We start from the raw sequence: 24,473 nt of genomic DNA, 5'->3' as shown, positions 1-24,473 counted from the left end.
GATGCCCCAACGGTACAGAGGAACTTTGGGTGACTGTCCAGGCAGCGAGATGTCTCTGTCATTTCTAGAGTTTTAAAAGTTGCTTTTTTCTTGTTTGCTTATTGTATCTTTCTGGAGTCTTTGATGGAGTTAAAAATAGTTAGTTATAGTTATAGTTTTCCTTAGTTATGATAAAGATTATTGTAATTTTTACTTGATAACTGTTCTGTTATATGTAATTTTGCTATGTTAAAGTTAAAGCCTTCCTTTTTTTTTGTTTAAACCGAAAAAGGGGAAATGATGGAGGAAGGTCATTGGCTAATAAAGGAACTGCCTTGGCCCATTTCATTGGTTAGAAGATAGGTGGGAGGAGTAAACAGAACAAAACGCTGAGAGGAAGAGGAAATAAGGTCAGACTCGACAGCTCTCCTCTCTGGAGCAGACGCCTCAGATAGACGCCATGCTCCTTGCTCCAGGGAAGATGCACGCTATGAAGCTCCGACCCAGGATGGACTTAGGCTAGAATCTTCCCGGTAAGACCGGTGCTATACAGATGATAAGAAATGGGCTAGTCCAGGTGCGAGAGTTAGCCTAGAAGAGGCTAGGTAGAAATGAGCCAAGCGGTGTTTAAATGAATACAGTGTCTGTGTAATTATTTTGGGGCATAAGCTAGCCGAGCAGGCGGCTGGGATGTTGGGGACGCAGCCCCGCCGCCGCTGCTCATATTACTACAAACCCCAGTCTCAACTCAGCCTGACTCTTCTAGGCTACGAAGACCTGGTCACTCGGGCCGATGCCGTCATCCTGCACTGGCCAGACCGACCTGGTGTCCAAGTCTCCGTCAGCATTGTCTCCTACACCCTCTACTTCCTCACTGCACACGGTGGTCTCAGCTCCGAGGTCACCTAGTTCTCTGTGCTGTCACCTTTCTCTACCCTTTCTGCAGCACGGGACGTGTGATCCTCCTTTCTTCTCTGCTCTGGGACGCAGACCCCAGTTCTCCTGCTCTGCCCTTTGCCCTGCTTCCTTCTACCTGATGCATGGATGTGGCCACAGGCTCTGTCTGCATCCTCATCTAGAGGCACACGCTCCTTGAGCAACAGCACCTAGACTAAAGCTTTGACGGTAACCTCTTACATGGTGACTGCAATTCTGCACAACCCTGCACTCTCCAGCGGCCTGTCTCCCTAAATGTCGCTTCCTCTAATCAAACTATAACCGAACGAAGACCAGCACCAAGCACATGCTGTCTTGCATCTCTGACTGGCACTGGTGTGTCTGTGTATGAACTCACCGTGCAGCCTGTGACTTGCTCTCCCCCATCTTGTCATAGTTATCTGGTGTCATTGTGGGTGTGGCTATACACACGCGCACGCACACACACACACACACACACGCACGCACATATCTCTAAAGAGCTTTATCCTTCTCCTAAGTAAGGGGAACTGTGGGAAGCACAGCCATGTCCAGTCCCACCACCACCTCAGACCCGTGGCAATGGCAAATCCTCCCGAGTCAGGCTCAGAGAAATGGCAAAACCTTGCCCTGGTCTGTGTGTGACTGTTGACAGGACGTCCAGACGTTTCCAGCCTGAGACCGCTCTCCTAGAGAACCTCCCACTGACACTAGCTAAGCCTTCTTCCTGCTGCCATTTTACTAACAAGAGTGTCCAGGTGACTAGGCACTGCCCTCAGAGTGAGCAGACACCAGCTGGTCTAGTGTCTGTGCTGTGCCTTCAGACTCTGTCATTTCTTCATTCCTGAGATGCTCCAGTCAGGACAAGGACCAAGCTGTGTGGGGCCAGATGTGAAGAGGCACCAACTCATCCCCCAGCTCCCAGTCTTTTCTCTTTCCTTAAAAACTATGTGTACATTTGAGTGTCTGTGCTCCTGAGTGCAGGTGCCCATGGTGGCCAGAGGATCGGATCTCCCCGGGCCCGAGCTGGAGTTATAGGTGGCTGTAAGCCGCCTGTGATTTGGGTGCTGGGAATTGAACTCAGGTCCTTTAGTGAGCGCAATCTGCTCTCTTAACCACTGAGTTGTCTCTCCAGCCCCCCAGCTCCCGGGCTTTCTTGTCTCAAGCACTGCTAGATCCAGCCATGGTAGCTCACACCTATCGTCTCAACATGCGGGAGGCTGAAGAAAGGATCACAAATCCACAGCCAGTGTAGACCACAGTGGAACTCCTACCCAGGCTCACCAGCAAATGCCACAGCTTTACTTGATGGGGATACAAACTAACTTATAGTGCACTTGCTACATGGCAGGTGCTACCTGTAACTCTGTATGTTAGCTCATTTATCTCAGTAACACTTTGGGTAGGAAGTCTGCCTGGAAGCTGGGGAAAGTGAAGCTATAACACAGCTAATGAACGCAGAATTAGATTACGGTCAGCCTTCTGCTTTGAGCGTGTACCAGCATCTTCCACCTTCTTGCACTTCTCGAGGGCCTCCAAAGCCCCTCAATGGTTCAACCCACCGCTCTAAAGCTGTTTCTGGGAGTGGATTGCATGCAGCCAGTAGGCCAGTAGCTTTCAGTCCTAGCTATGAAAATCACCTGGAACAAGGACGCTGGCTAGCCGGGAGCTTTGCTAGCATGCGCAAGACCTCGGCAACAAGCTCCGGCACTACACAACAAATACGCTTTTTTCAATCTTCTAAATTAATAATTGTTATCGTTTGGTTTTTGTTTGAAGACAAGGTGTCTGTGTATCCCTGGCTATCCTAGAACTCCATCTGTAGACCAGGGTAGTCTTAGACTCAAAGATCTGCCTGCCTCTGAGATTAAAGGCATGTGCCACTATGTCCTGCCACAACAAACAAATGAATAAAATACTTTGGAAAAATGGATTCTCAGTGTCAGTTACTCTACCAATCTCCAGGGAGAAAGGCCTAGAACTTGGAAGAGACAGATCTATGAGTTTGAGGCTAGCCTGGTCTACACTGTGAGTTCTAGACTATCCAGGGCTATCTAATGGAACTGTTTCAAAAGATTCTTTCATAATTACACACACACACACACACACACACACACACTTCATATTCTTCCCCCCTACTATTTTCTCTAATCCTCTCCTCCTCCACCAAACCCTTCCCAAGAAGCAAACTCTTCAAGAACTAAAGTGGATTCTGGTGAACTCAGGAACCAGTTAGGAGCCATCAGAGCCAAGTGGAACTGAAGTAAATTCCAAGGTGAAAAAAGTGTCAAAAAGGAATGAAGGCCAGAGAGAGCAACTGTTCAGTGGGGAAACATGAAGATTCCTCCCGTGGCCTCAAACTGCTGTGGCCGGAAGACATGAGAGCAGGAGAGACAGCCAAAGTGATGGGCTCTCCCCAAGCCAGCTAGAGCAGAGCACTCGCTCAACAGGATAACTGAGAACGCTGGCTGCTGCCGAGGTTCAGGAGGGGAGGAGACAGGAGCAGGCAGGGATGGCAGACACACTCTGGGGAGGAGCGGGGCCCAAGAGAGAAAGCTCAGGCTTCTCACTCACAAAAGGGTGCATCCCCAGCTGAGGGCAGGGAGGGGGTTTCTGGAGCAGGAAAAGTTTCCAATAGTCCTGAGATAAACCCTGGGAATCCAATGAACACTGGGACAAAGACTGCAAAGGTCAGAATCCACATACACTACAGAAAGGCTACATATATAAAAAACCCATAGCATCTTAGATAGGGCTTCTATTGCTGGGAAGAGACACCATGACGGCAGCAACACTTACAAAGGAAAACATTAAATTAGCGCTGGCTTACAGATCAGAGGTTTAGTCCATACTGTCACGGCGGGACATGGTGCTGGAGAAGGAACTGAGAGCTCTACATCCAGATCTGCGGGCTGCAGCAGGCGTCTGTGTCCCACTGGCCAGACTTCCAGGTCAGCTTCCACAGTGACACACTTCCTCCAATAAAGCCACACCTATTCCCAAGAGCTCACACCTCCCAACAGTGTCATTTGCTATGGGTGAAGCCTTAAAACACGTGGTCCACGAAGGCCATGCCTTCTTGTGGATCATTTAAAGATGTGAAGGTGTGTTACATTTGTTTATACTGCAGATTATGACTAATTGTGTGAAGGTGTGTTATGTTTGTTTATACTGCACAATATTTAACTGTGTGAAGGTGTGTTACATTTGTTTATCCTGAAGAATATTACTTAAACTATGTAAATGTGTGTTATGTTTGTTTATACTGCACAATATTTAACTGTGTGAAGGTGTGTTACATTTGTTTATCCTGGAGAATATTATTTAACTCTGAAGGTGTGTTACATTTGTTTATATGCAGATTATTACTTTAACTGTGTATATAATTTTAAATGTGCTACATTTGTTTATTTTGCATAATATTATTTAACCATGAAGGTATGCTACATTTGTTTATACTGCAGAATATGACTTTAACTGTGTAAAGGTGTATTATATTTCTTTATCCTGGATAATATTAAACTCTGAAAGTGTGTTATATTTGTTTATACTGCAGAATTTTTAACTGTGTGAAGGTGTGTTAAATTTGTTTATTCTACAGATATTATTTTAACTGGGTAAAGGTGTGCTACATTTGTTTATATGACAGAATATTACTATAACTGTGTGAAGGTGTGTTATACTTGTTTATACTGAAGAATATTTAACTGTGTGAAGGTGTTACATTGTTTATTCTGCAGGTACTTTAACTGGGTAAAGGTGTGTTATATTTATACTGCAGAATATGACTTTAAATGTGTGAAGGTGTGTTCTATTTGTTTATATTGCAGAATATTATTAAACTGTGAAGGTGTGTTATATTTCTTTGTTCTGGAGAATATTATTTAACTCTAAAGGTGTGTTCTATTTGTTTATACTACAGAATATTTAACTGTCTGAAGGTGTGTTATACTTGTTTATACTGCAAAATATTATTTAATTGTGAAGGTTTGTTATAATTGTTTATACTCCAGAATTTTATTTAACCGTGAAGGTGTGCTAAATTTATTTATACTGCAGAATATTACTTTAACTGTGAAAAGGTGTGTTGTAGTTGTTTATACTGCAGAATATTACTATAACTGTGTGAAGGTGTGTTACATTTGTTTATATGCAGAATATTACTTTAACTGTGTATATAACTTTAAATGTGCTACATTTGTTTATACATAGAATATTTAACTGTGTGAATGTGTGTTATATTTGTTTATACTGCAGAATATTACTTAAATGGTATAAATGTGTGTTATGTTTCTTTATCCTGGAGAATATTATTTAACTCTGAAGGTGTGTTCTATTTGTTTATATTGCAAAATATTTAACTATGTGAAGGTGTGTTACATTTGTTTATTCTACAGATATTACTTTAACTGAGTAAAGGTGTGTTATATTTGTTTATACGGCAGAATATTACCATAACTGTGTGAAGGTGTGTTATATATGTTTAAACTGAAGAATATTTAACTGTGTGAGGGTGTGTTATATTTTTTATTCTGGAGAATATTATTTAACTGTGAAGGTGTGTTAGATTTGTTTATACTGAAGACTATTTAACTGTGTTAAGGTGTGTTAGATTTGTTTATAATACAGATTATATAACTGTGTCAAGGTGTGTTACATTTGTTTATACTGAAGAATATTTAAGTGTGTGAAGGTGTGTTAGATTTGTTTATACTGAAGAATATTACTTTAACTGTGTGAAGGTGTGTTACATTTGTTTATCCTGCAGAATATTTCTTGAACTGTGTGAAGGTTTGTTATATTTCTTTATCCTGGAGAATATTATTTTACTCTGAAAGTGTGTTACAGTTGTTTATACTGCAGAATACTTAACTGTGTGAAGGTGTGTTACATTTTTTCTGCCTTTGCTCACTATGTAAAGATGTGTTGCTTTTATTTATGCTGTTTTTTTAAATCATGTAAAGATGTGTTGCATTTGTTTCACTTTGCAGCCTAAGGCACCTGGTTGATCTAATAAAGCGCTGAACGGGCAATAGCTAGGCAGGAGAGGGACAGGCGGTGCTGACGGGTAGAGAGAATAAGTATGAGAAGAAATCCAGGCTCGAGAGAGAAGAAAATGAGGGAGAAAGAGACATACACCTGGCGCCAGAAGCCAGGCAGCCGCCAACGAGGCAGACAAGAGAAGCAGGAAAAGGATATCGAGAAAGAAAGAAAGAAAGGAAGGAAGGAAGGAAGGAAGGAAGGAAGGAAGGAAGGAAGGAAGGAAGGAAGGAAGGAAAGAAGCCCAGAGGCAAAATGTAGATAAAGAGATACAGGTTAAGTTAAAAGAGTTAGGTAGAGAGGAGCCTAAGCCTGGCCGAGCGTTCATAACTAATAAGAAGTCTCCATGTCATGATTTTGGAGCTAGCTGGTGGCCGAAAAGAAAGCCCTGGTACAAGGCTATTCAAACCACCACACACAACACGCCATAGAAACAGCCCTGTGTAGTAGTGACGACTTCCTAAACAACCGGGCAAAGGAGCTACTTACATGCTTTAGGTGCGAGTGTGCCTGGCTGGCGATGTCATATATAACATCCCTCACATTTTTATCATGGCTCCTCCGCAGAAAGTCCTCTTGAGAAACACCATGCTGCGAGGAAAATACAATTTTAGGAATCTATAAGCACACTTAAAATCAATATTGCTTAAGAAGACAGGCAGAGATAGGCAGCATATATAGGATAATGCCTAATTATACACTGTGTATAAGTGTGCAATGGTTGGTCGTCCTTATCCACTTTGTCTATACAATCCACTAAGAGGCTTGCGTGTAGGTGGGTCTGTGATGGGAGTCTCTGGAAGGATTAACTAAGGGGAAGACCTCCCAGGTGGGCAGACGTAAAGACGTCTGATTGAAAAGCAGTAATGCTTTTGCCTACCACCTTTGCTCCTTGCTGGTGAGCGCATCTGCCATGCTGCTGCACTGAACCACCCGTCACTGACAGCCATGAGGACTGGTCAGGTTCTCAGCTGCTCCACTGTGCAGGCAGTTACTGTTGAATTACTCAGTGTCCACGATGCAAGCCAGCGTCATAAACCGCCATTAGCATACACACTCTTTGTACTAGTTCTGTTTCTGTGGCGAACCCCAACTAATACAGTGTATGATGTGTGGAGAGAGAAGCCTAACGAAACACAAAAAGATGAAAAGGAGGGCTGCAGAGATGGCTCGGCAGTTAAGAGCACTTGCTGGAATCCAGGTTCCAGTCTCAGCTCCCACATCTGATGGCTCAGAACTTCCTGCTCCATAGCATCTGAGACTTTCTCTGGCCTTCACAGGCATCCATGTACACACACACACACACACACACACACACACAAACAAAAATCTTTTTTAAAAGTTCAAAAGGGCAGACAATAAAGAACCTCATTCAAAACCCGAAAGTTCTGATAAACATCTGTAACTGCTGAGCCATCTCTTCAGCCTGATAACCATTTTTTTCTTTTCTTTTTCTTCCTTTCTTTTGTTTTTCAAGACAGGGTTTCTCTGTGTATAGTTTTGGCTGTGTATAGTTCTGGAACTCACTCTGTAGACCAGACTGGCCTCAAATTCACAGAGATCTACCTGCCTCTGCCTCCCAAGTGCTGGAATTAAAGGTGTGCACCACCATCACCAGGATCTCAGATAAATATTTTTAAAAGACGTATTCCAGCTGGGTGAGGTAGCCAACAACTACAATTCCAGCACTGGAGACATGGAGAAGAAGAATTGGAAATTCAGCATCATCCACAGCTATATGAAGATTCACAAGTTCAAGTTCAGCCTGAGCTTCCCACCAATAACACAGTAACACACAGGCCCAGGTGAGGCTACTACAACTACTTAAGGGAGTTGTCACTGGCAAGGAGGTGCAGGTTATCCAGGCCTCCTCCTTGTAGCCTCATGCTTGCCTATCTCAGTATGCAGGGCAAAAGCAGGAAGTGCTGCGCCCCCTTTCAAACGGCAATGGGATAAACTAAGCAAAACAAAGAGCACCCCCTCCTGGTGTCTCCAGAGGATCACTAGCAGGTCACAGCCTCACCTGCACACAGACATCCATGGGCAGGAACACTTTTCTCCGGCTACCATGATAGGGTGTTGCTCTCAAGCACGTGACAATGCCTTGTGCCTTTCCAATATGACTTGCAGCATGGTCTGCATGAAGATCCTTCACGCCTAGAATTACAGACACCAAGCATAGCAAATCAACAGAAACAGCACGAGACATCATCTGAACCCAGGAAAGGTACTTATCCTGTCTGAGATCTGAAAAATAGGATTTATGAGGGAAAGTGGGTGCCAGGGATGAGCCAACCATCTTCCTGTTAGCAGGCATCAGATCTCTACTTGTTAACTCCCCACCTTCAGCACACCAAGAATACACTGAGAATTTCATTGGACTGCATGGGAAACTTGAGTGTTTCATTTTTTCCCTCAAAACAATGTCATAACTTTACTTTTAGGGTGCAGCAGGATAGGCCTGGGACAGTCAAGAGGGACTGTATTCTAGGGTCTGACATAAAGGCAGCTCACTCTCTTCAAATGAGATATTACTATTGTCCTTGGCCCAGTAATCTAACCATAAGATGCTGCCAAGTTGGAGCAAGGTCAGAGGAAAAGTGTCATTTCAAATATTCTTAAAGGAGAAGAAAAGAAAATCTCGTAAAATTTTGTAAGCAATTTTATTCTATCCCCCCACCATGGGGAAGAAGTACAGCCCTCCAGGTCACAGGAGACGCTGCAGGGAAAGGTGAGGCCACCAGCACTACCTGATGTCTAACCTAAGGCATTCTCATGAGTGAGCACTTGGACAAGTCTGCACTACGAGAGGACTATAGTGCACAGATAATAAAAAGGTTCTCTGTCTATAAGTTTTATTTATAAAAATACAAATGAATGCCACTACATTTCCCCTTTTTGTCTAAAATGAATAAGAAGGCTATAATTAATATAAGAAAAACTATATACAATAAGTACAATAACTATATATAATATATACGGTAATAAATACATCAACAATGTCTAGTTCATTTGCATTTGACAAATTCAGAGAAAATACTCCATATCTATCCTTTCTTGGTGAGTCCAAAATCTTGTACCTAATTTATTTATTTATTTATGGTTTTTAGAGACAGGGTTTCTCTGTAGCTTTTGAGCCTGCCATGGAACTAGCTTTGTAGACCAGGCTGGCCTTGATTAAATGTGTGTGCCACCACCACCCAGCTTTACTTTCTATCTTGTTTTCTGCATCAGGTAAACAAGGAAAACTGTAACTATCTAGTCTTCAACTCCCTCAGAGACCCAAGAAGGAAACAATAACTGAGTACGCAGGAAAGTGCAAGCAAGCGACTTCCAAAAAATGTGAGTAATGACGGAAACATCTGGCTGCCTGGACAGTCACCCAAGGCTCCTCTGCAACTTTGGGGCATCCATCTTTGGCTTACTTTTCTATGAAATAGGACATTCTGAAGGGCTGTCCCTCCTTATCTTGACAATGTTGGGGAGTCTCTTTTGTGTCCTGCTTGTCCAATTAGGACAGCAATACTGGCAGCAGTCAAGGCAAGGGTATTTTTTTTGACCAGTGAATTACTTTTTCCACAAAGAAAGTAAACTCCACGTGGAGTTTCTTTAATGCCCACTATCTTCTCTGAAGTAGATTGGTGCTGCCAGAAGCAGACATGTCTCATGGTCATAAAAAAGAAGAACCTATGTTATTAAAACTTCTTAAAAGCAACTTACCCAGCACCTCCAGTGTCAGGTAAAGAAGAGAGCTCTGCGTGTTCTCGGCATAATTCTCAAGCTCCTGGATACTGCGATATGCTTTGTCATCCAGATTTTTTTCCTGAAGTCAAAGAAAATGTAAGTGAAGCCCACTGAATTATTATTTTATAATAAAGTGCTGATCTATTTTTTTCTGAAATAAATAAGAATATCACTTAACAGATTTATATAGTGCACAATAAAGATTAAAGCATAGCCAGGCATGGGACTAGAGTGTTGGTTCAGTGGCTGTGAATGCTGGCTGCTCTTGCAGAGACCCTAGGTTATGTTCTTAGCATGTAGGGGATCCAATGCCCCCAGCCTCCTCAGGTATACCTGCACATGCTGTATGAAACATTCATGCAGGCAAAATACTCATACATATAAAACAAAATATTCAAAATATGTATTTTATTCTATATAATCTTTTTTAAAAAATCTATATAAATGCCAAGCCAGCCAGGGTTTCATGAGACCCTGTCTCAAAAAACAAAAATAATTCCCACCCTCATCAAAGCCTTATATATCAGAGTTTACAAATCACCTCCCAAATAAGGCTCAAGAATAGCATGAACAGACAGCCCCACAGGCATGGAGGCCTCGCTTCTCAGGGCTTACTGTTCATTCATGTCTTCTCTGCAAGTTTTATTGCTGAGCTGAAAGTCCTGACATATGCTAGACATTAAGTGTAATGGCATTTCTATTATATTTTAATAAATAAAGCTTGCCTGAAGATCAGAGAGTAAAAGAGCCCCCTGATCAGTCTTACAGACCAGGCAGTGGTGACACACACCTTTAATCCCAGTAGCCACGCTAGTTGTCACAGAAAGCAGGTGGTGCATGCCCTCAATCCCAGCCCTAGAGAGGATTATAAAATGGGAGGAGATGGCTCTCACTCTCATTTTGAGATTCCTGGAGGCAGGACCGCCATTTTCAGACTGAGATTGAGGTAAGAGCCAGTGGCTGGCTGTTTTGCTTTTCAGATCTTCAGGTTGAGCCCCAAGTTCTCTCTCTGAGTTTTTATTACTCATGCATCAATTAAGCACTTATCAGATAAGTGCCAATGTTTTTCCCATTCTCTCTGGGCTTTCAACTTTTTGAAGCCTTTAATTTTAATGAATTTTAATTTATCTCTTTTTTTCTTGTCTATACTTTTGATATATTTAAGAAATCAACTAATTTCAAATCACAAAGATTTACAGTTTACATCAATGTTTTCAACAAAGTTTGTTTTGTTTTTAGGTTCCCAATGGGCCATCAAACTATATTGCTGACTTTTATATACATTGTGAGGCAGGAGTCCTGATTCAGTCTTTTTAATTTAGCTTTAATATTTTTGAGACAGAGTCTCATGTAACCCAAGCTGCCTTGTAACTCTGACTGTGCCTAAGATGGCCTTTAACCCTGAGCCCCACATGCCCAGTGCTGGGGTGCAGACCTGCACCACCACTCCTAGAGCCCGTCTTTGCAGGTGCATACACCCTGCGGTCCCAGCACTGTCTGTTAAAAACAGTATCTTCCCCATGAATTGTCCAGATACTCTTGTCACTCAACTGACTATAAATAAACGGCTTGTATACTCTTTTAATTCTTTATAATAATTGACTGATGTAATTTGGTGTGTCTGCATATGACAGCAGGTGCAGCGGCTCACATGGACATGTAGAGGTCAGAGGACAACTTTGGGAAGTCAGTTCTCCCTTGTCACCTTGTGGGACCAAGGGGTCAAACCCGGGTCATGCGGATTCTGCAGCAAGCATTTTTACTTGCTGAGCCGTTTGCCTGCCCCTGAACTCTATTTCTATACCACTGACCTGCGTGTCCATCCTCTGCCAATACCACAGTTTGAGGTCTCCAGCTTACTAACTGGAGGAGGAGGAGACAGCGGCGAGGAGGTGAAGCTTAGGTGAGGACGGCGTCAACAGCGCAGTGTCCAGCTGGACACAAGGGAGCACACCTGTGACCCCTGCAGCCAGACTGCGGCAGGAGGATCTATCACGAGTTCCAGAACAAGGTGCCCATGTGAGACCTGGGCTTTAGTTTTAAGTCTCCCTTCAGACACTAAATGTTGGGGATGAGCATGAGGGTGTGCCCAGCACTCAGGACACTGCTGTGAGTTCAGGGCTAGGTGGGCCACTAGTGAGCTCCAGACAGCCAGGGATATATGGTGAGATCTGTCTCGAAATATTTTAGTGTTGGGACTAATGAGTCCTGGCCTTCAGCTGCTCTTCACTGCTAGAGCCTTCTAATTGAAGTAACTAAAAGCTATGTTTTGCCTAGAGGGTCAGAGGATGGGATTTTCACCTGTTGGCCATTGACTGCAGGGTATTTAAGCCTCCAAGGTGCTATTAAAGAGGGGCTTTTTTGTACCAGTGTTGGAAGGTCTGTGTGTTGGTCTGTCTCTGCGTGTGTATTCTCAACCTCCAGCCCCTTGCCCGAAGCTAGCGAACTGGGTTCTAGCATGTGGAGCGCAGACGGGGCCACGGTGCGCGGCAATTGGAGGTCCCCACCAAGATATCGGGAACTAGGGAACGCTGAGAGGCCGCCCTCGGAAGGTGAGGGTGGATTGGGGTATGTGTTGATCCTGATGTCCTTCGCTTGGTTTTAGCCCCGCCAAGAGGTAAGCGGACAGCGTCGTTCCTGGCCGACGGGGACATATTGTGGAGTTAAGATGGGAGGTATCTTTTCTTTGTTCAGAAAAGAGTCGGACGCTAGGGAGGAGTTTGATGATTTAGAGCTAGTGGAGGATAGTGAGGAGGATTCATCGGAAGAAGAAGAGAAGATTATACGTAAGGAATAAGAAATCTCTTTGGAAAGCTGACAAAACATAGAGTAAGAAAAGACTCACATCCAACTCCCTCGGCCCCACCAGTCTATAATGATGAAGGTTGGTGGTCTCAGGTAGGGGCTCTGGCACTGAACAAAACAAAGGAGTTTGTTTCCGTCCTGTACACATGGTTGCACGGGTGATGGAGGTGCCAGACACCAACAACCCGGGGCAAATAATTCGCCAACATTTAGCAATAAAATTTAAAGAAATGAAGCCAATAAAGGAAGCTGTAGCTGCATATGGGGCTCAAGCTCCCTTCACATTGGCCATGGTAGAATCTTTCTCTATGAATTTAACACCAGTGATTGGCAGCAATTATGTCGTGCTGTCTTCTCTGGGGGAGATTATCTCCTACGGCGAGGGGAATATCGGGAAAATTGTAAGCAAACGGCCCAGTTAAATGCTCTAGTGGGTCAAGCTCATCGTAATTTAGATATGTTAACTGGGGCTGGGATTTATGCTGATTTGCAGCAACAAATTCTGTATGATCCCGGAATATTCGCCCAAAAAGCTGCAGCTGCCACTAAAGCGTGGAAGGCCCTACCTAACAGGGCAGCTGGAGATCAATTATCAAAAGTTCTACAAGGACCATCGGAACCATTCCAAGATTATGTAGATAGACTGTCACAAGTAGCAGGTAGACTGTTTGGAGATGAGACAACAGCCATGCCTAAGATAAAACAAGGCATGATATTGTAAGGAAGCATTACACCCTCACAAAACAAAGAGTCTAAATGAATATATCAGGATATGCAGAGATATAGATGGGAATTTCATTCAAGGCCAGGTTATAGCAGCAGCTATTCAACCTCGGAGAAACATAAGAGCACTGGGAGAGAGGGCCAGAGGCCGTAATTGTTTTAACTGCGGAACTCCTGGTCATTTTCTAAAGGAATGCCCACAGCTGATAATGAAGGGAAGGAGGAAACCTGGCTTGTGCCCTAAATGCAGAAGGGGAGCACATTGGGCTAAAGACTGTTTCTCTAAAACAGATATAGATGGGAAACCTCTGCCACATACCATTAATCAACAGCAGGGAAACTGGCAGAGGGCCTGCTCCAGGGCCCCCAAACCTCAGTGTATGGAACAACGACCGCGGGACTGCAGGACGGTATCCCAGCAGAGGCCATGTCCAGTTCCTTCCGCAGAGAAATCCTTTCGCATTGCAGACCTTGTCGGAGCCACACCAGGGAGCTCAGGATTGGACCTCTGTGCCTCAGCCAGAGCAGTCTTAGCTCCACAAATGGGAGTGCAAGCACTCCCTACAGGAGTACATGGGCCCCTACCACCAGGTACCATGGGACTTATATTAGGCAGAAGCAGTACCCTTTTAAAGGGGATCCAAATACATCCTGGGATAGTAGATGCAGACTATAAAGAGGAGATTAAGGTTATGACATCTGTCCAACAGGGGGTGGTGGTAATTCCTCAAAGTGAGCAGACAGCACAATTAGTGTTGATTCCCAACAAGGTTACCAATAATAAACGAGCCTGTGGCAATCAATAGTTTGGATCCCCTGGAACAGCTGCTTTCTGGGTTGCACAGTTAAATGAACAGCCCCAACTTAAAATAACTATAAAGGGAAAAGGCTTTGATGGTATTTTAGATTCCGGGGCAGATGTGTCAGTTTTGTCCTTAAAATATTGGCCAAAGGCATGGCCCTTGGAAGAAGGTACTGTCCGGCTGCAGGGAATAGGTCAAACAACTCCTCAAAAAAGTTCAAAAATATTGAAATGACATGATGAAGAAGGACATAAGGGGTTTTTTTGCAGCCATATGTTCTTCCCGGCCTGCCTGTCAATCTATGGGGACGTGATCTCTTAGCAGAGATGGGGGCAGTCTTAACAACACAACCTACAAAGGTGTCCCCCCTGAAAAGCCACCTTGGTGATGAAAGCTACGGATGGCTAGCCTGTTGGCTAGGGTGAGAGGAGCTGTTTGTGTTTTCCCTCCAGGAACGGATAAGCCCATTTGGGTTTGTCCAGAGTGATATGCGGGCTGTGGAAAATGATGGGAAAGGATCCTGTGATGAGCCTGAGAATGACACCTGTCATTCTCTTGATGAGCCTCCTGGTGAGTCCCGATCAAGCGGAAAGCACTGTGTGAAGGCTGGTAAGAAACCCCCTTGTATTGATCAGTGAGCCAAGCTAGTTCTTTGTATTCATCTTTCTATTCCTCAAACTATACAGCTGGAACTGCTTTAAGCAATATGGGGATAGAACAGGCTTCTATTAATCAAACCTTTTCCTTTGTGAATGCTTTATGCTTTGTTACATTTTTGGACTATGAGTATTACTTTATAGGAATCCTATACAAGTGAGTGTAGTTCCTATCTTTCTTTTTTGGGATATTTCTCTGAGAGCCCAGGTACTATTAAATCCGTGTTTGTTTTAGTTTTCTTTTTTTTTTTCCTTTTTGTAGTATGGAATAGCACCTTTAGGGGAAAAGATATGCTTGGTTGTTCTTTCAGAAACTGTGGCCTGAGCGACTGCTGGGATGACCACTCCAGGGCTGCCTTGTTGGTTCGGGTACCAGCCATCATACCACTGCCAATTACCAAAAAGCCTAAGCAGACTGAGATGACCCTGTATGGAGAGAAACAAGATTCTGGAGAGACAGCTGCAGTGGTTGCTGTCATCGTGGTGTCTGCTGCTGCAGCCATGGCTGCAGGACTGGCAATGACACAAACATCGTTGGTGTCAGACACCGTGGATAGACAGGTGAGACAAGTCAACGATGCTCTCCAGACTCAGAATGTCCTGAGTGTCCACATTAAATTTGGACTTTCGAATTTAAATCAAGAGACTTCCCTATTGTAGGAGCAGGTGGACTTATGGCTAGTACAACAAATGTCTTGTTCACACTTTTATCATTCCATTTGTATGACATCTGTTAATATTGCTAATGCCTCTTACATGGTGAAACAACTCAATGGTTACTTGAATAACCCTTGGAATGTTACAATTAGCACACCAGATTGTAACTGTTTTAGCCAAAGGAATGAATACCATAGCCCAAATGGGAGGCTGGGTCCAGTGGCAACTGGGGACCCTATTGCTGGCAATCTTAACGCCTGTTGTCATGGACATTCATCTCTGAATTCTGTGTAATAATCAGACAACGCATGAGAATGCAGAATATGGTCACTTAGCAAGTCCTTCTGAGCCTATTGGCCAGTAATTCGAATGTACTCCAGGTTTGGTTGCAAATACTGCACCAACAATGAAGATTCCTCTGTAGACGGGCAACTTCTACAGAAGAGGGCCCGCCTAAGACAGGGAAGGGGCCTCCCAAAGACGGGTAAGGGTTTACTCTTCTGAGATGACCTAAGACAGGAGGGTCTTCTCTTTTATAAAAAATTTAGGGGGGAGATGTTGGGCCTAATGAGTCCCGGCCTTCAGCTGCTCTTCCCTGTCTAGAGCCTTCTAATTGAAGTGACTAAAAGCCGTGCTTTGCCTAGAGGATCAGAGGATGGGATTTTCACCATTGACTGTAGAGTCTGTGTGTCGGCCTGTCTCTGTGTGTGTATTCTCAACCTCTAGCCCCTTGCCCGAAGCTCGCAAACTGGGTTCTAGCGCATAGAGCGCAGACAGGAGCCGCAGTGCGCGGCATTTTAGGGCCAGAGAGATGACCTGGTGGTTGAGAGCACTTGCTGCTCTTTCAGGTGACCCAGGGTCAATTCTCAGCTTAATGTCTATGTCTAATGACTAACAACCATCAATTGCAGTTCCAAAAAATTCAACCCTTTTCTGGATTCCTTGGGCAATGCATATGCCTGGTGCTCAGGTATACTTGCAGACAAAACACATATACACATAAATTTAACCATCTTAAAAAATAGTAACAATAACTTAAGGGCAAGGGATGTGCATACAAAAAATTTTCCTCCATGAATAATTAACCTAAGAATTAAAAAGGGAAAATCATTTAAGACTTAGACAATTTCAACTTACTCTTTCATCAATGATTCTCATAAGCCATCTTCTAGTTAGATTATGTCTCTTGACAGCCTAAAAAACAAGGGTGTTGTAAATGTTTAGAAGGTACTAGGAAGTGACTTCTCTAGATAGGAACAAAATACACCAAGTAATGCAAAGGTAAGTAAGAGGACACTTGGTACAGCTCATCCAATAGGCAGACACGCTGAAAAGACCTCAGGAGAAAAGCTGTGATCCGGAGAAGCACATAGGCTCAGTATGGCTTCCCAGCCTTCCCTCCTGCTGCACCGGTACACATCTAGCGATTCAACTTTCTTTTTTTCTTGTTTTTGGATGTTAGATGCCTTCATTTTTTTTTGTTTTATTTTTGATATTAAAATATAATGATACTGAGTGGTGGTGGTGCACACCTTTAATCCCAGCACTCGAGAGGAAGAGGCAGGTGGATCTCTGTGAGTTCCAGGATAGCCAGGACTGTTTCAGAGAAACCTTGTCTCAAAAAACCAAGCTAAAACACAAACACACACCCAGTGACAGCATTTCTCTTTTCCCTTCCCTCCCTTTCAGCCCTCCCATATGCCTGATTACACTTTCAAATAAAACCAAGAACTCAGTAGAGAACTGCCTGTCTACCCGACTTCAATCCTAGCATACTACATTCAGTCTTTCTCTTACAGCACAGAGTCTCGTTAGCAAAAATAACCACGTCCCCCAAAATGCAGAGCACCTTAAACCCTGAGAACAACAGGGCATGGCGCCACACATTTGTGATCCCACTACTTGGGAGTCCCAGGAAGAGAATCATTGTGAGTTTGAGTCCTAGCTATAGAGCAAGGCCTAAACAAATAAGAGCAGTGCCGGGGAAGGCAGGTGGAAGTGTGTCCCTCCAGCAGGGACACCTGGGAAAGACACATTTCCTATAAGCACTCCACTAAGAATCCATAACCTGAGTCTAATGAGAAAATATTGCAACAAACCCAAAATGAGTGTATGGAAAGGGAAAAACAAAGTTAAGACTGACCATACTTCTTAAGAAAATGGCTGAAAGGGTTGGAGAGATGGCTTAGTGGTTAAGAGCACTGGCTGCTCTTCCAGAGGTCCTGAGTTGAATTTCCAGCACCCACACGGCAGCTCACAATCACCGACATCCTTTTCTAGCATAAGTCATATAAGCAGATAGAGCACTCATACACATATATGGCTAAATAAATCTTTTTTAAAAAGGAAGGAAGGAAAAAAAAATAGATGAACAGTGGTGGCCCATGCCTTTAATCCCAGTAATCAGGAGAGGCAGAGGCAAGCAAATCTCTTGAGTCTGCAGACAGCCTAGTCTACAGAGTGAGTTACAAGACAACCAGGATACACAGAGAAATCATAGAAAACTGGAAAGAAAAAGAAATGTTGATGGGGTGTGAGGTGGAGGTGGTGGCTGGGACTCCATGGTAGAGTGTGCGCCTAGTGTGGAAATCCTAGCTTCTATGTCACACGGGGTATGATGAAGCACACCTGTAACTTCAGGATGTAAAATGCTGAGGCAGGAGAACTGCTACAAGTTCTAGACCAGCCTGGGAATACGTGGTGAGTTCCAAGTCATCCTGGCTCCAGAGAGACACAGGGTGGGTTGCAGAGTAGACTGAATTTTTTTTTTTTTTTTTTTTTGGTTTTTTCAAGACAGGGTTTCTCTGTGGTTTTGGAGCCTGTCCTGGAACTAGCTCTTGTAGACCAGGCTGGTCTCGAACTCACAGAGATCCGCCTGCCTCTGCCTCCCGAGTGCTGGGATTAAAGGCGTGCGCCACCACCGCCCGGCCAGTAGACTGAATTTTCAAGCTGCTCTGACTTGTCTCTAAACCTTTTGCAGGGGTGGGGTGGAGCTGCATGTTTTCTTTCGAGATGGGGTCTTGTCACACAGCATAGGCTCTGACTTCCAGCCCTCCGGCCTTGGCCTCCTAGGAATTAGGATTAAAGTTACTACTACTACACCCGGTAGGAAAATACCCCATTATCAGTAAGTCCCCAAATACTTAGTGTGTTACATTATGAAAATGATGTAACACACTTAAATGAGCTAGGAAGACTTATTTGTGTGAATTTATATACATACACACGTGTGTGTGTATGTGTACATGTTAAGACGGAGGGGAAAGGAGGGACAAGGAGAATGAAGGGGAAGACAAGCGAGGAAGAGAGAACACTCGCCTGTAAATGATCACACAGAGCTGACGCAGCTCAGGGCTTGTTCCAGTTTGCTTTCTGCTGCTGTGATGACAGAAGAAACGCAGGGAGGAGAGGCTGAGCTGGCTTACACTTCCAGGTCTCAGTTCATCACTAAGACAGTCAAGGCAGTTAGTTACAAAGCAGGGACTTCCAGCAGAACCCGCGCAAGTGTATGCTTGCTGGCTGTTCACTGGCTTCTGCTCATCTGGATTTCTTTTTCAATTATTTTTATTGAGCTATACATTTTTCTCCGTTCCCCTCCCTTCTACCCTCTCCCATGATCCCCATGCTCCTAATTTACTCAGAAGATCTTGTCTTTTTCTACTTCCCATGTAGTTTAGATACATGGATGTCTCTCTTAGGGTCCTCATTGTTGTCTAGCTTCTCTGGGATTGTGAATTGTAGGCTGGTTTTCTTTGCTTTACATTTAAAAGCCACTTATGAGGGAGTACATGTTATATGTGTCTTTCTAGGTCTGAGTTACCTCATTCAATGTTTTCTAGACATTTGCATGCCTGCAAATATCAAGATGTCATTTTTTTCTGTGTAGTACTCCACTGTGTAAATACATCATATTTTCCTTATCCATTCTTCGATCAAGGGGTATTTAGGTTGTTTCCAGGTTCTGGCTATGACAAACAATGCTGCTATGAACATAGTTGAGCACATGTCCTTGTGGTATGATTAAGCATCCTTTGGGTATATACCCAAAAGTGCCATTGCTGTAGGCACTTTTGAGGTAGGTTGTTTCCTAATTTTCTGTAAAATTGCCATACTGTTATCCAAAGCAGCTGTATCAGTTTGCACTCCTACCAGCAATGCAGGAGTGTTCCCTTTACCCCACAACCTCTCCAGCATAAGCTGTCATCAATGATTTTGATCTTGGCCATTCTTACAGGTGTAAGATGAAATCTCAGAGTTGTTTTGATTTGCATTTCTCTAATGGTTAAAGATGCTGAGCATTTCCTTAAGTGTCTTTTTCAGCCGTTTTAGATCCTCTGTTGAGAGTTCTCTGTTTACATATGCATTTCTTTTACAGCCCAGGAGCAGCTGCCTGGGGATGGCACTGAACACCTGAGCTGACCCCCTAAGTCTATCAGCAATCAAGAGAAAAATACCCACAGCTGGGTCTGAAGGAGCTTCAGTTGAGGTTGCAAGGATGAACTCAGGTCACAGGGCTTGGTTAGGAAGCTTTTACCTGCTGCTTGTTTGTTAAGATGGGGTTTCTCTGTGTAGACCAGGCTGGCCTTGAACTCAGAGTTCCACCTGCCTCTACCTCCTGAGTGCTAAGATTAAAGGTGCGCGGCGCCACCACCTGGCTTTACCTGCTGCCCTTTTAAAGAGCAGCAACACACACACTCTAACAATGCAGAGAGTCTCCTTGCACACAAGATTAACACTTTCCTTTGCCTAGCCTGAGTCAGAACAGGCAAAAAGAGCTGCCTGGCAGACAGAACAGAAACATTAATACCATTGCACCAGACTTGGAGTTTCCATCCTGCGACCAGATGTGTAGAAAATACATAAGTAGTTTATAATATACAGGTAAAATTCCTTCTTCCACTTTTAAAAAAAAATACATGGGGCCAGCAAGATGCCTCGGGAGGTAAACATAAATGGGAGGGAGGTAAACACTCTTGTGGAAGAGAACTAATTTGTCCTCAAACCACCGTGTGTGTGCTATGGCATTCCAATACATGGCCTCCCTCTCTCCCTACCCCTCTCCCCGCCCAATACACGTACACAAAATCAAAAATTAAATATAATTAAGATACATTTAATTCCACTTAAAAAAGAAATATAGGATCTGGTGAGATAGCTCAATCAGCAGAGTGCTTACACCCAAACCTAAGGACCTGAATCCCCTCCCAGAGCCCATGGGAGAAGCTAGGACTGGTGGTGCATGCTTGTAATCCCAGCTGCGATCCCTGCGGCCCACTGAGCAGCCAGATGAGCTTACTTAGTGAGCGCAAGCTTAGTAAGAAATCCTGTCTCAAAAAACAACGATCGTGGCTGGTGCCTGCAGAATGATATCAAGACTGTCTTCTGAGCCGGGCGGTGGTGGCGCACGCCTGTAATTCCAGCACTCAGGAGGCAGAGGCAGGTGGATCTCTGGGAGTTCGAGGCCAGCCTGGCCTACAAGAGCTAGTTCCAGGACAGGCTCCAAAGCTACAGAGAAACCCTGTATCGAAAAACAACAAAAAAAAAAAAGACTGTCTTCTGGCCACACACACACACACACACACGTAAACACCCCCAAGGAAAACACGGAGCTCGGGAGGTAGATTAGTGAGGAAAGTACTCGCTATGATAGTGCGAGGGCCTGAGTTTGGATCCTCAGCACCCATGTAAAGTCAGGCATGGTGACACACATCTACAACCCATATAGCTGTGTGTGTATGGCAGCTCTGGGGACTCACTGGCCAGCCAGTCTGTCTAAATGGTCAGTTCTAGATTCAGTGAGAAACATGAACTGAAAAAATAAGGTGGAGGGCAACAGAGGAAGGTATCCAAAGACAAGTGCTAGTCTCCACACACAGCCTATAGGCACATCACGTGCGCACACACGCACGCACGCACGCACACGCACAAGGAGAACAACAGAGGAAGGTATCCAAAGTCAAGTGTATATATACATGTTACCTTCCAGAGTTCCGCAGCCACAGGCTGGTGTGGCGGGTTGTCGCGGTATATGTCCTCCACAGCTTTTCTCCAGAACTGCATCCGCATCAGTCCAATTGCTTTCTCAGAGACCGAGTCCTTAACCTGTAAGCAGAGTTTAAAGCTCTAGGCTGCAGACATAGCTTAGTGGGAGAGTGCCCGTCTGTCTCATGTATGGAAGCCTTAGGTTAAAACCCCAGAATAGCCGGGCGGTGGTGGCACTCGCCTTTAATCCCAGCACTCTGGGGCAGAGTTAGGTGGATCACTCTGAGTTTTGGACCAGCCTGGTCTAAAAGAGCTAGTTCCAGGACAGGCTCCAAACCAAAGGAAAATCCTGTCTCGAAAAACAAAAAAAAAAAATTAAATTAAATTAAAAACCAAAACAAACAAAAAACCCAGAATAGAAACAAACAAATGAAGCAATTATTGTCTGAACACCAAGTCTTGTGAGGAGACTTCTGAGCTAATCAGATTGTCCCACACCATTACTATGGTGGTCAACACATGACTGCATCTTTCTGGGCCAACACCGTGTAAACCTGACAATGCACATTCCTCCCGGTGCTGTTAATTAACATAAGATATAAACAGGTGTGGTGGCTCATGCCTACAACCCCAGGATCCAGGAGGTAAAGCAACTGCCATGAGCTGGAGGCCAACCTGGGCTACGTAGTAAGTTCCATACCAGCCCGGGCTACGTAGTAAGTTCCATACCAGCCCGGGCTACAGAAGGAGACCATGCCTAAATTCCTAATTAAACCGTATATAAATTAATGAGATCAGAGGACAACTGTGGGAGTCAGCTCTGTCCTTCTACCGGTGTGTGGGTTCTGGGGGTCGGGCTCAGGCTGCCAGGCTTGTGCGGTAAGCACTTTTACTCACTGAGCCATTTCTCAGTTGTTTCTCGGGGATGAAGAGATGGCTCAGTGGTTAAGAGCACTGGCTACTGTTCTCAAGGTCCCAGGTTCAATTCCCAGCACCCATATGGTGACTCACAGCCATCTGTGACTACAGTTCCAGGAAATTCAATACACTTTGACTTCCACAAGTACCAGCTGCACACATGGTATACAGACACACACACACATAGGCAAACCCTTATACACATTAATAGTAATAAAAATAAATGACTAGTTTATTGAGCTAGGGGTGGAAAGCTTGGGTAGCACAAACCTGTACCCAACACAGCGGAAGCAGGACCAGACGTCCTCAGCCGTATAACGAGTTTAAAGCCAGCCTGGGTTACAAGAGAGCCTATCTCAAAAAAATCAAAACAATCAGTCATTTTCTTCAGCAAACAGGCTTCTGCTGCTGCTACTCTGTGTCTCCAAATCTGCTTTTTGAGAATCATTAGAGTATTTGCATTGCTTTGATTCTCTGCATGCATGTTAAATTGAGCATCCTTGGCTCACACGGGCAGAGCAGTTTTTGTGATGGACTGGGAAGTGAGCCAGTGGCAGGAGCTTCATGTATCAGCTCTGAACTGCTCCTGCACTGTGGTCCTAAATCTGCAACACTGGTGAATCAACAGGGCTGGAGAGACGGTTCGGCAGCTGAGGACACTTGCTGCTCTGGTGGAGGGTTTGGGTCCCAGCGCTCATATGGTGGCTCCAGATCCAACACCCACTTCTGGCCTCTATGGGCACAAGACACATATGCAGTGTACAAACATACATGCTGACAAAACACTCATGCACATAAAATTTTTCAAATAAATTTTTTAAATGATAAACCAAGAAAGATTTTCCTACTCTCATATCCCTATGTATCAGTGTAATTGCATGAAGCTTGGCATGGCACAGACCTTTATTCCCAGCACTTGGGAGGAAATGGCAGGCAGATCTCTGCAAAAAAGGCAATGGAGTTGGAGGGCAGTCTGGTCTACACAGTGAGTTCCAAGAAAGCTCAGGATACACAGCAAGACTCTGTCTCAAAAAAAAAAAAAATAACCAAAAAACCTCAGAGTGATGGTGCAGATGCCTCAGTGTCCAGGAAGAAGGAGGCTTAGCCGAGGACGAGGGCGGCAGCCAGGCTCCAGCAGAAAGGCAGTCTCCCAGGAGGTGCACACTCTTGGCACTAGCAGTGGCAACAGCCTGTCCTATACATCACCTGAGCTACTCCTGTGCTTACGTGTTGTGGTGTGCGTGCGTGTGCCACTCTCTTCTAGACCCCACACTTCCCTATTCCTCATTCCCGGTGTCTGACCCCTCCACTGGCTGTCCTGAGAAGACCAAGACCATTCGGCTACAGCCCCTTTGCTTCACACCATCTTACACGTTTGGTATCTGCTCATGTTCTGCCCTCAAGGAAAAAGGCTCTAGTCTTCCTCTGTATTCTGACACAGAAACCAGCCAGGGCCTGCTAGACTCTCTGTGCTCTACACGCAGGCGTCCGGAACATTCTCAACGTTTTCCATCTTCTATATACACACCATGTGTGTAATGTTAAGAGAAAGCAGGAAGATTCTCCTTAGTTTATTCAATTAACAGACAATGCTAACTGCAAATTTGTAATATACTCAGAAAAACTTAAAAATCCAGAATCATTTCCAGGGATATTAAATTCACCAGCTAGTTTTATGTTCTGGTACTGAACTAAGCCTGAGTCGTCTCAGGGAGAGAAAGCCCCTAGCAGACACGGTAAGGATGTCTGCCATGCGTGCGCCGTCTTCACTGTTGAGTACCGCGCATATTCTACAACATCATAACATAATACCAGCCTGAGCCAGCTCCACGTTGAAGGCCCTGAGTGCAGACACAGAACTTCGGCATACTGCAGGGAACAGCAGGGAACACAAGTAACTTTCATAATCCCGCTTCCTACAACAGAACAAGAGAAAAGCAGTCAGCTTCACTGGCTAAGCCGCACACACAACACTGAGAAATCAACTGGGAACAATGAAGATTTGACAGGTTTCTCTGTAGCTCTGTAGCCTGTCCTGAAACTCATTCTGTAGACCAGCTGCTTGGTTCTTAAATTATTTAACTTTCTCTACAAGTATTTCTTAAAAAAAAAAAAAAGTACCTGCTTCTCATTCCAAGCGTGTTAAAAAGGAAATCCATATTTTATCTTTATTTACAAAGCACTTGTAATTGCTTCAGAATATTTTTCTTTTAGTAAAAATTGGGAAGAGCTACAAAAGAAGAAAGCAAAG

The 24,473-nt window shown here is 44.3% G+C and overlaps 1 protein-coding gene across 6 annotated transcripts in view; it reads right to left on the bottom strand.

Moving 5' to 3' along the window:
* The window catches only part of Ndufaf6 (NADH:ubiquinone oxidoreductase complex assembly factor 6), a 146,569-nt gene that overhangs the window by 4,684 nt on the left and 117,412 nt on the right, over positions 1-24,473 (bottom strand). For 4 of the 6 annotated variants that reach the window (XM_075966986.1, XM_075966988.1, XM_075966985.1 and 1 more), the window contains 6 exons: positions 24,035-24,138; positions 21,302-21,424; positions 16,460-16,516; positions 9,655-9,757; positions 7,958-8,091; positions 6,424-6,525 (listed from right to left, as the gene is read on the bottom strand). In XM_075966986.1, the coding sequence (XP_075823101.1) occupies positions 6,424-6,525; positions 7,958-8,091; positions 9,655-9,757; positions 16,460-16,516; positions 21,302-21,424; positions 24,035-24,127 (612 nt within the window). In that variant the 5' untranslated portion in view covers positions 24,128-24,138. The remainder of the gene's footprint in view (positions 1-6,423; positions 6,526-7,957; positions 8,092-9,654; positions 9,758-16,459; positions 16,517-21,301; positions 21,425-24,034; positions 24,139-24,473) is intronic. The other 2 variants (XM_075966982.1, XM_075966983.1) reach the window with 1 other exon arrangement.

This window comes from Microtus pennsylvanicus, chromosome 3, assembly GCF_037038515.1.
Source record: "Microtus pennsylvanicus isolate mMicPen1 chromosome 3, mMicPen1.hap1, whole genome shotgun sequence".
Taxonomy (NCBI): domain Eukaryota; kingdom Metazoa; phylum Chordata; class Mammalia; order Rodentia; family Cricetidae; genus Microtus; species Microtus pennsylvanicus.
Note: the sequence above shows the minus strand (reverse complement) of the source record. Positions and strands in the feature narration are given on the sequence as shown.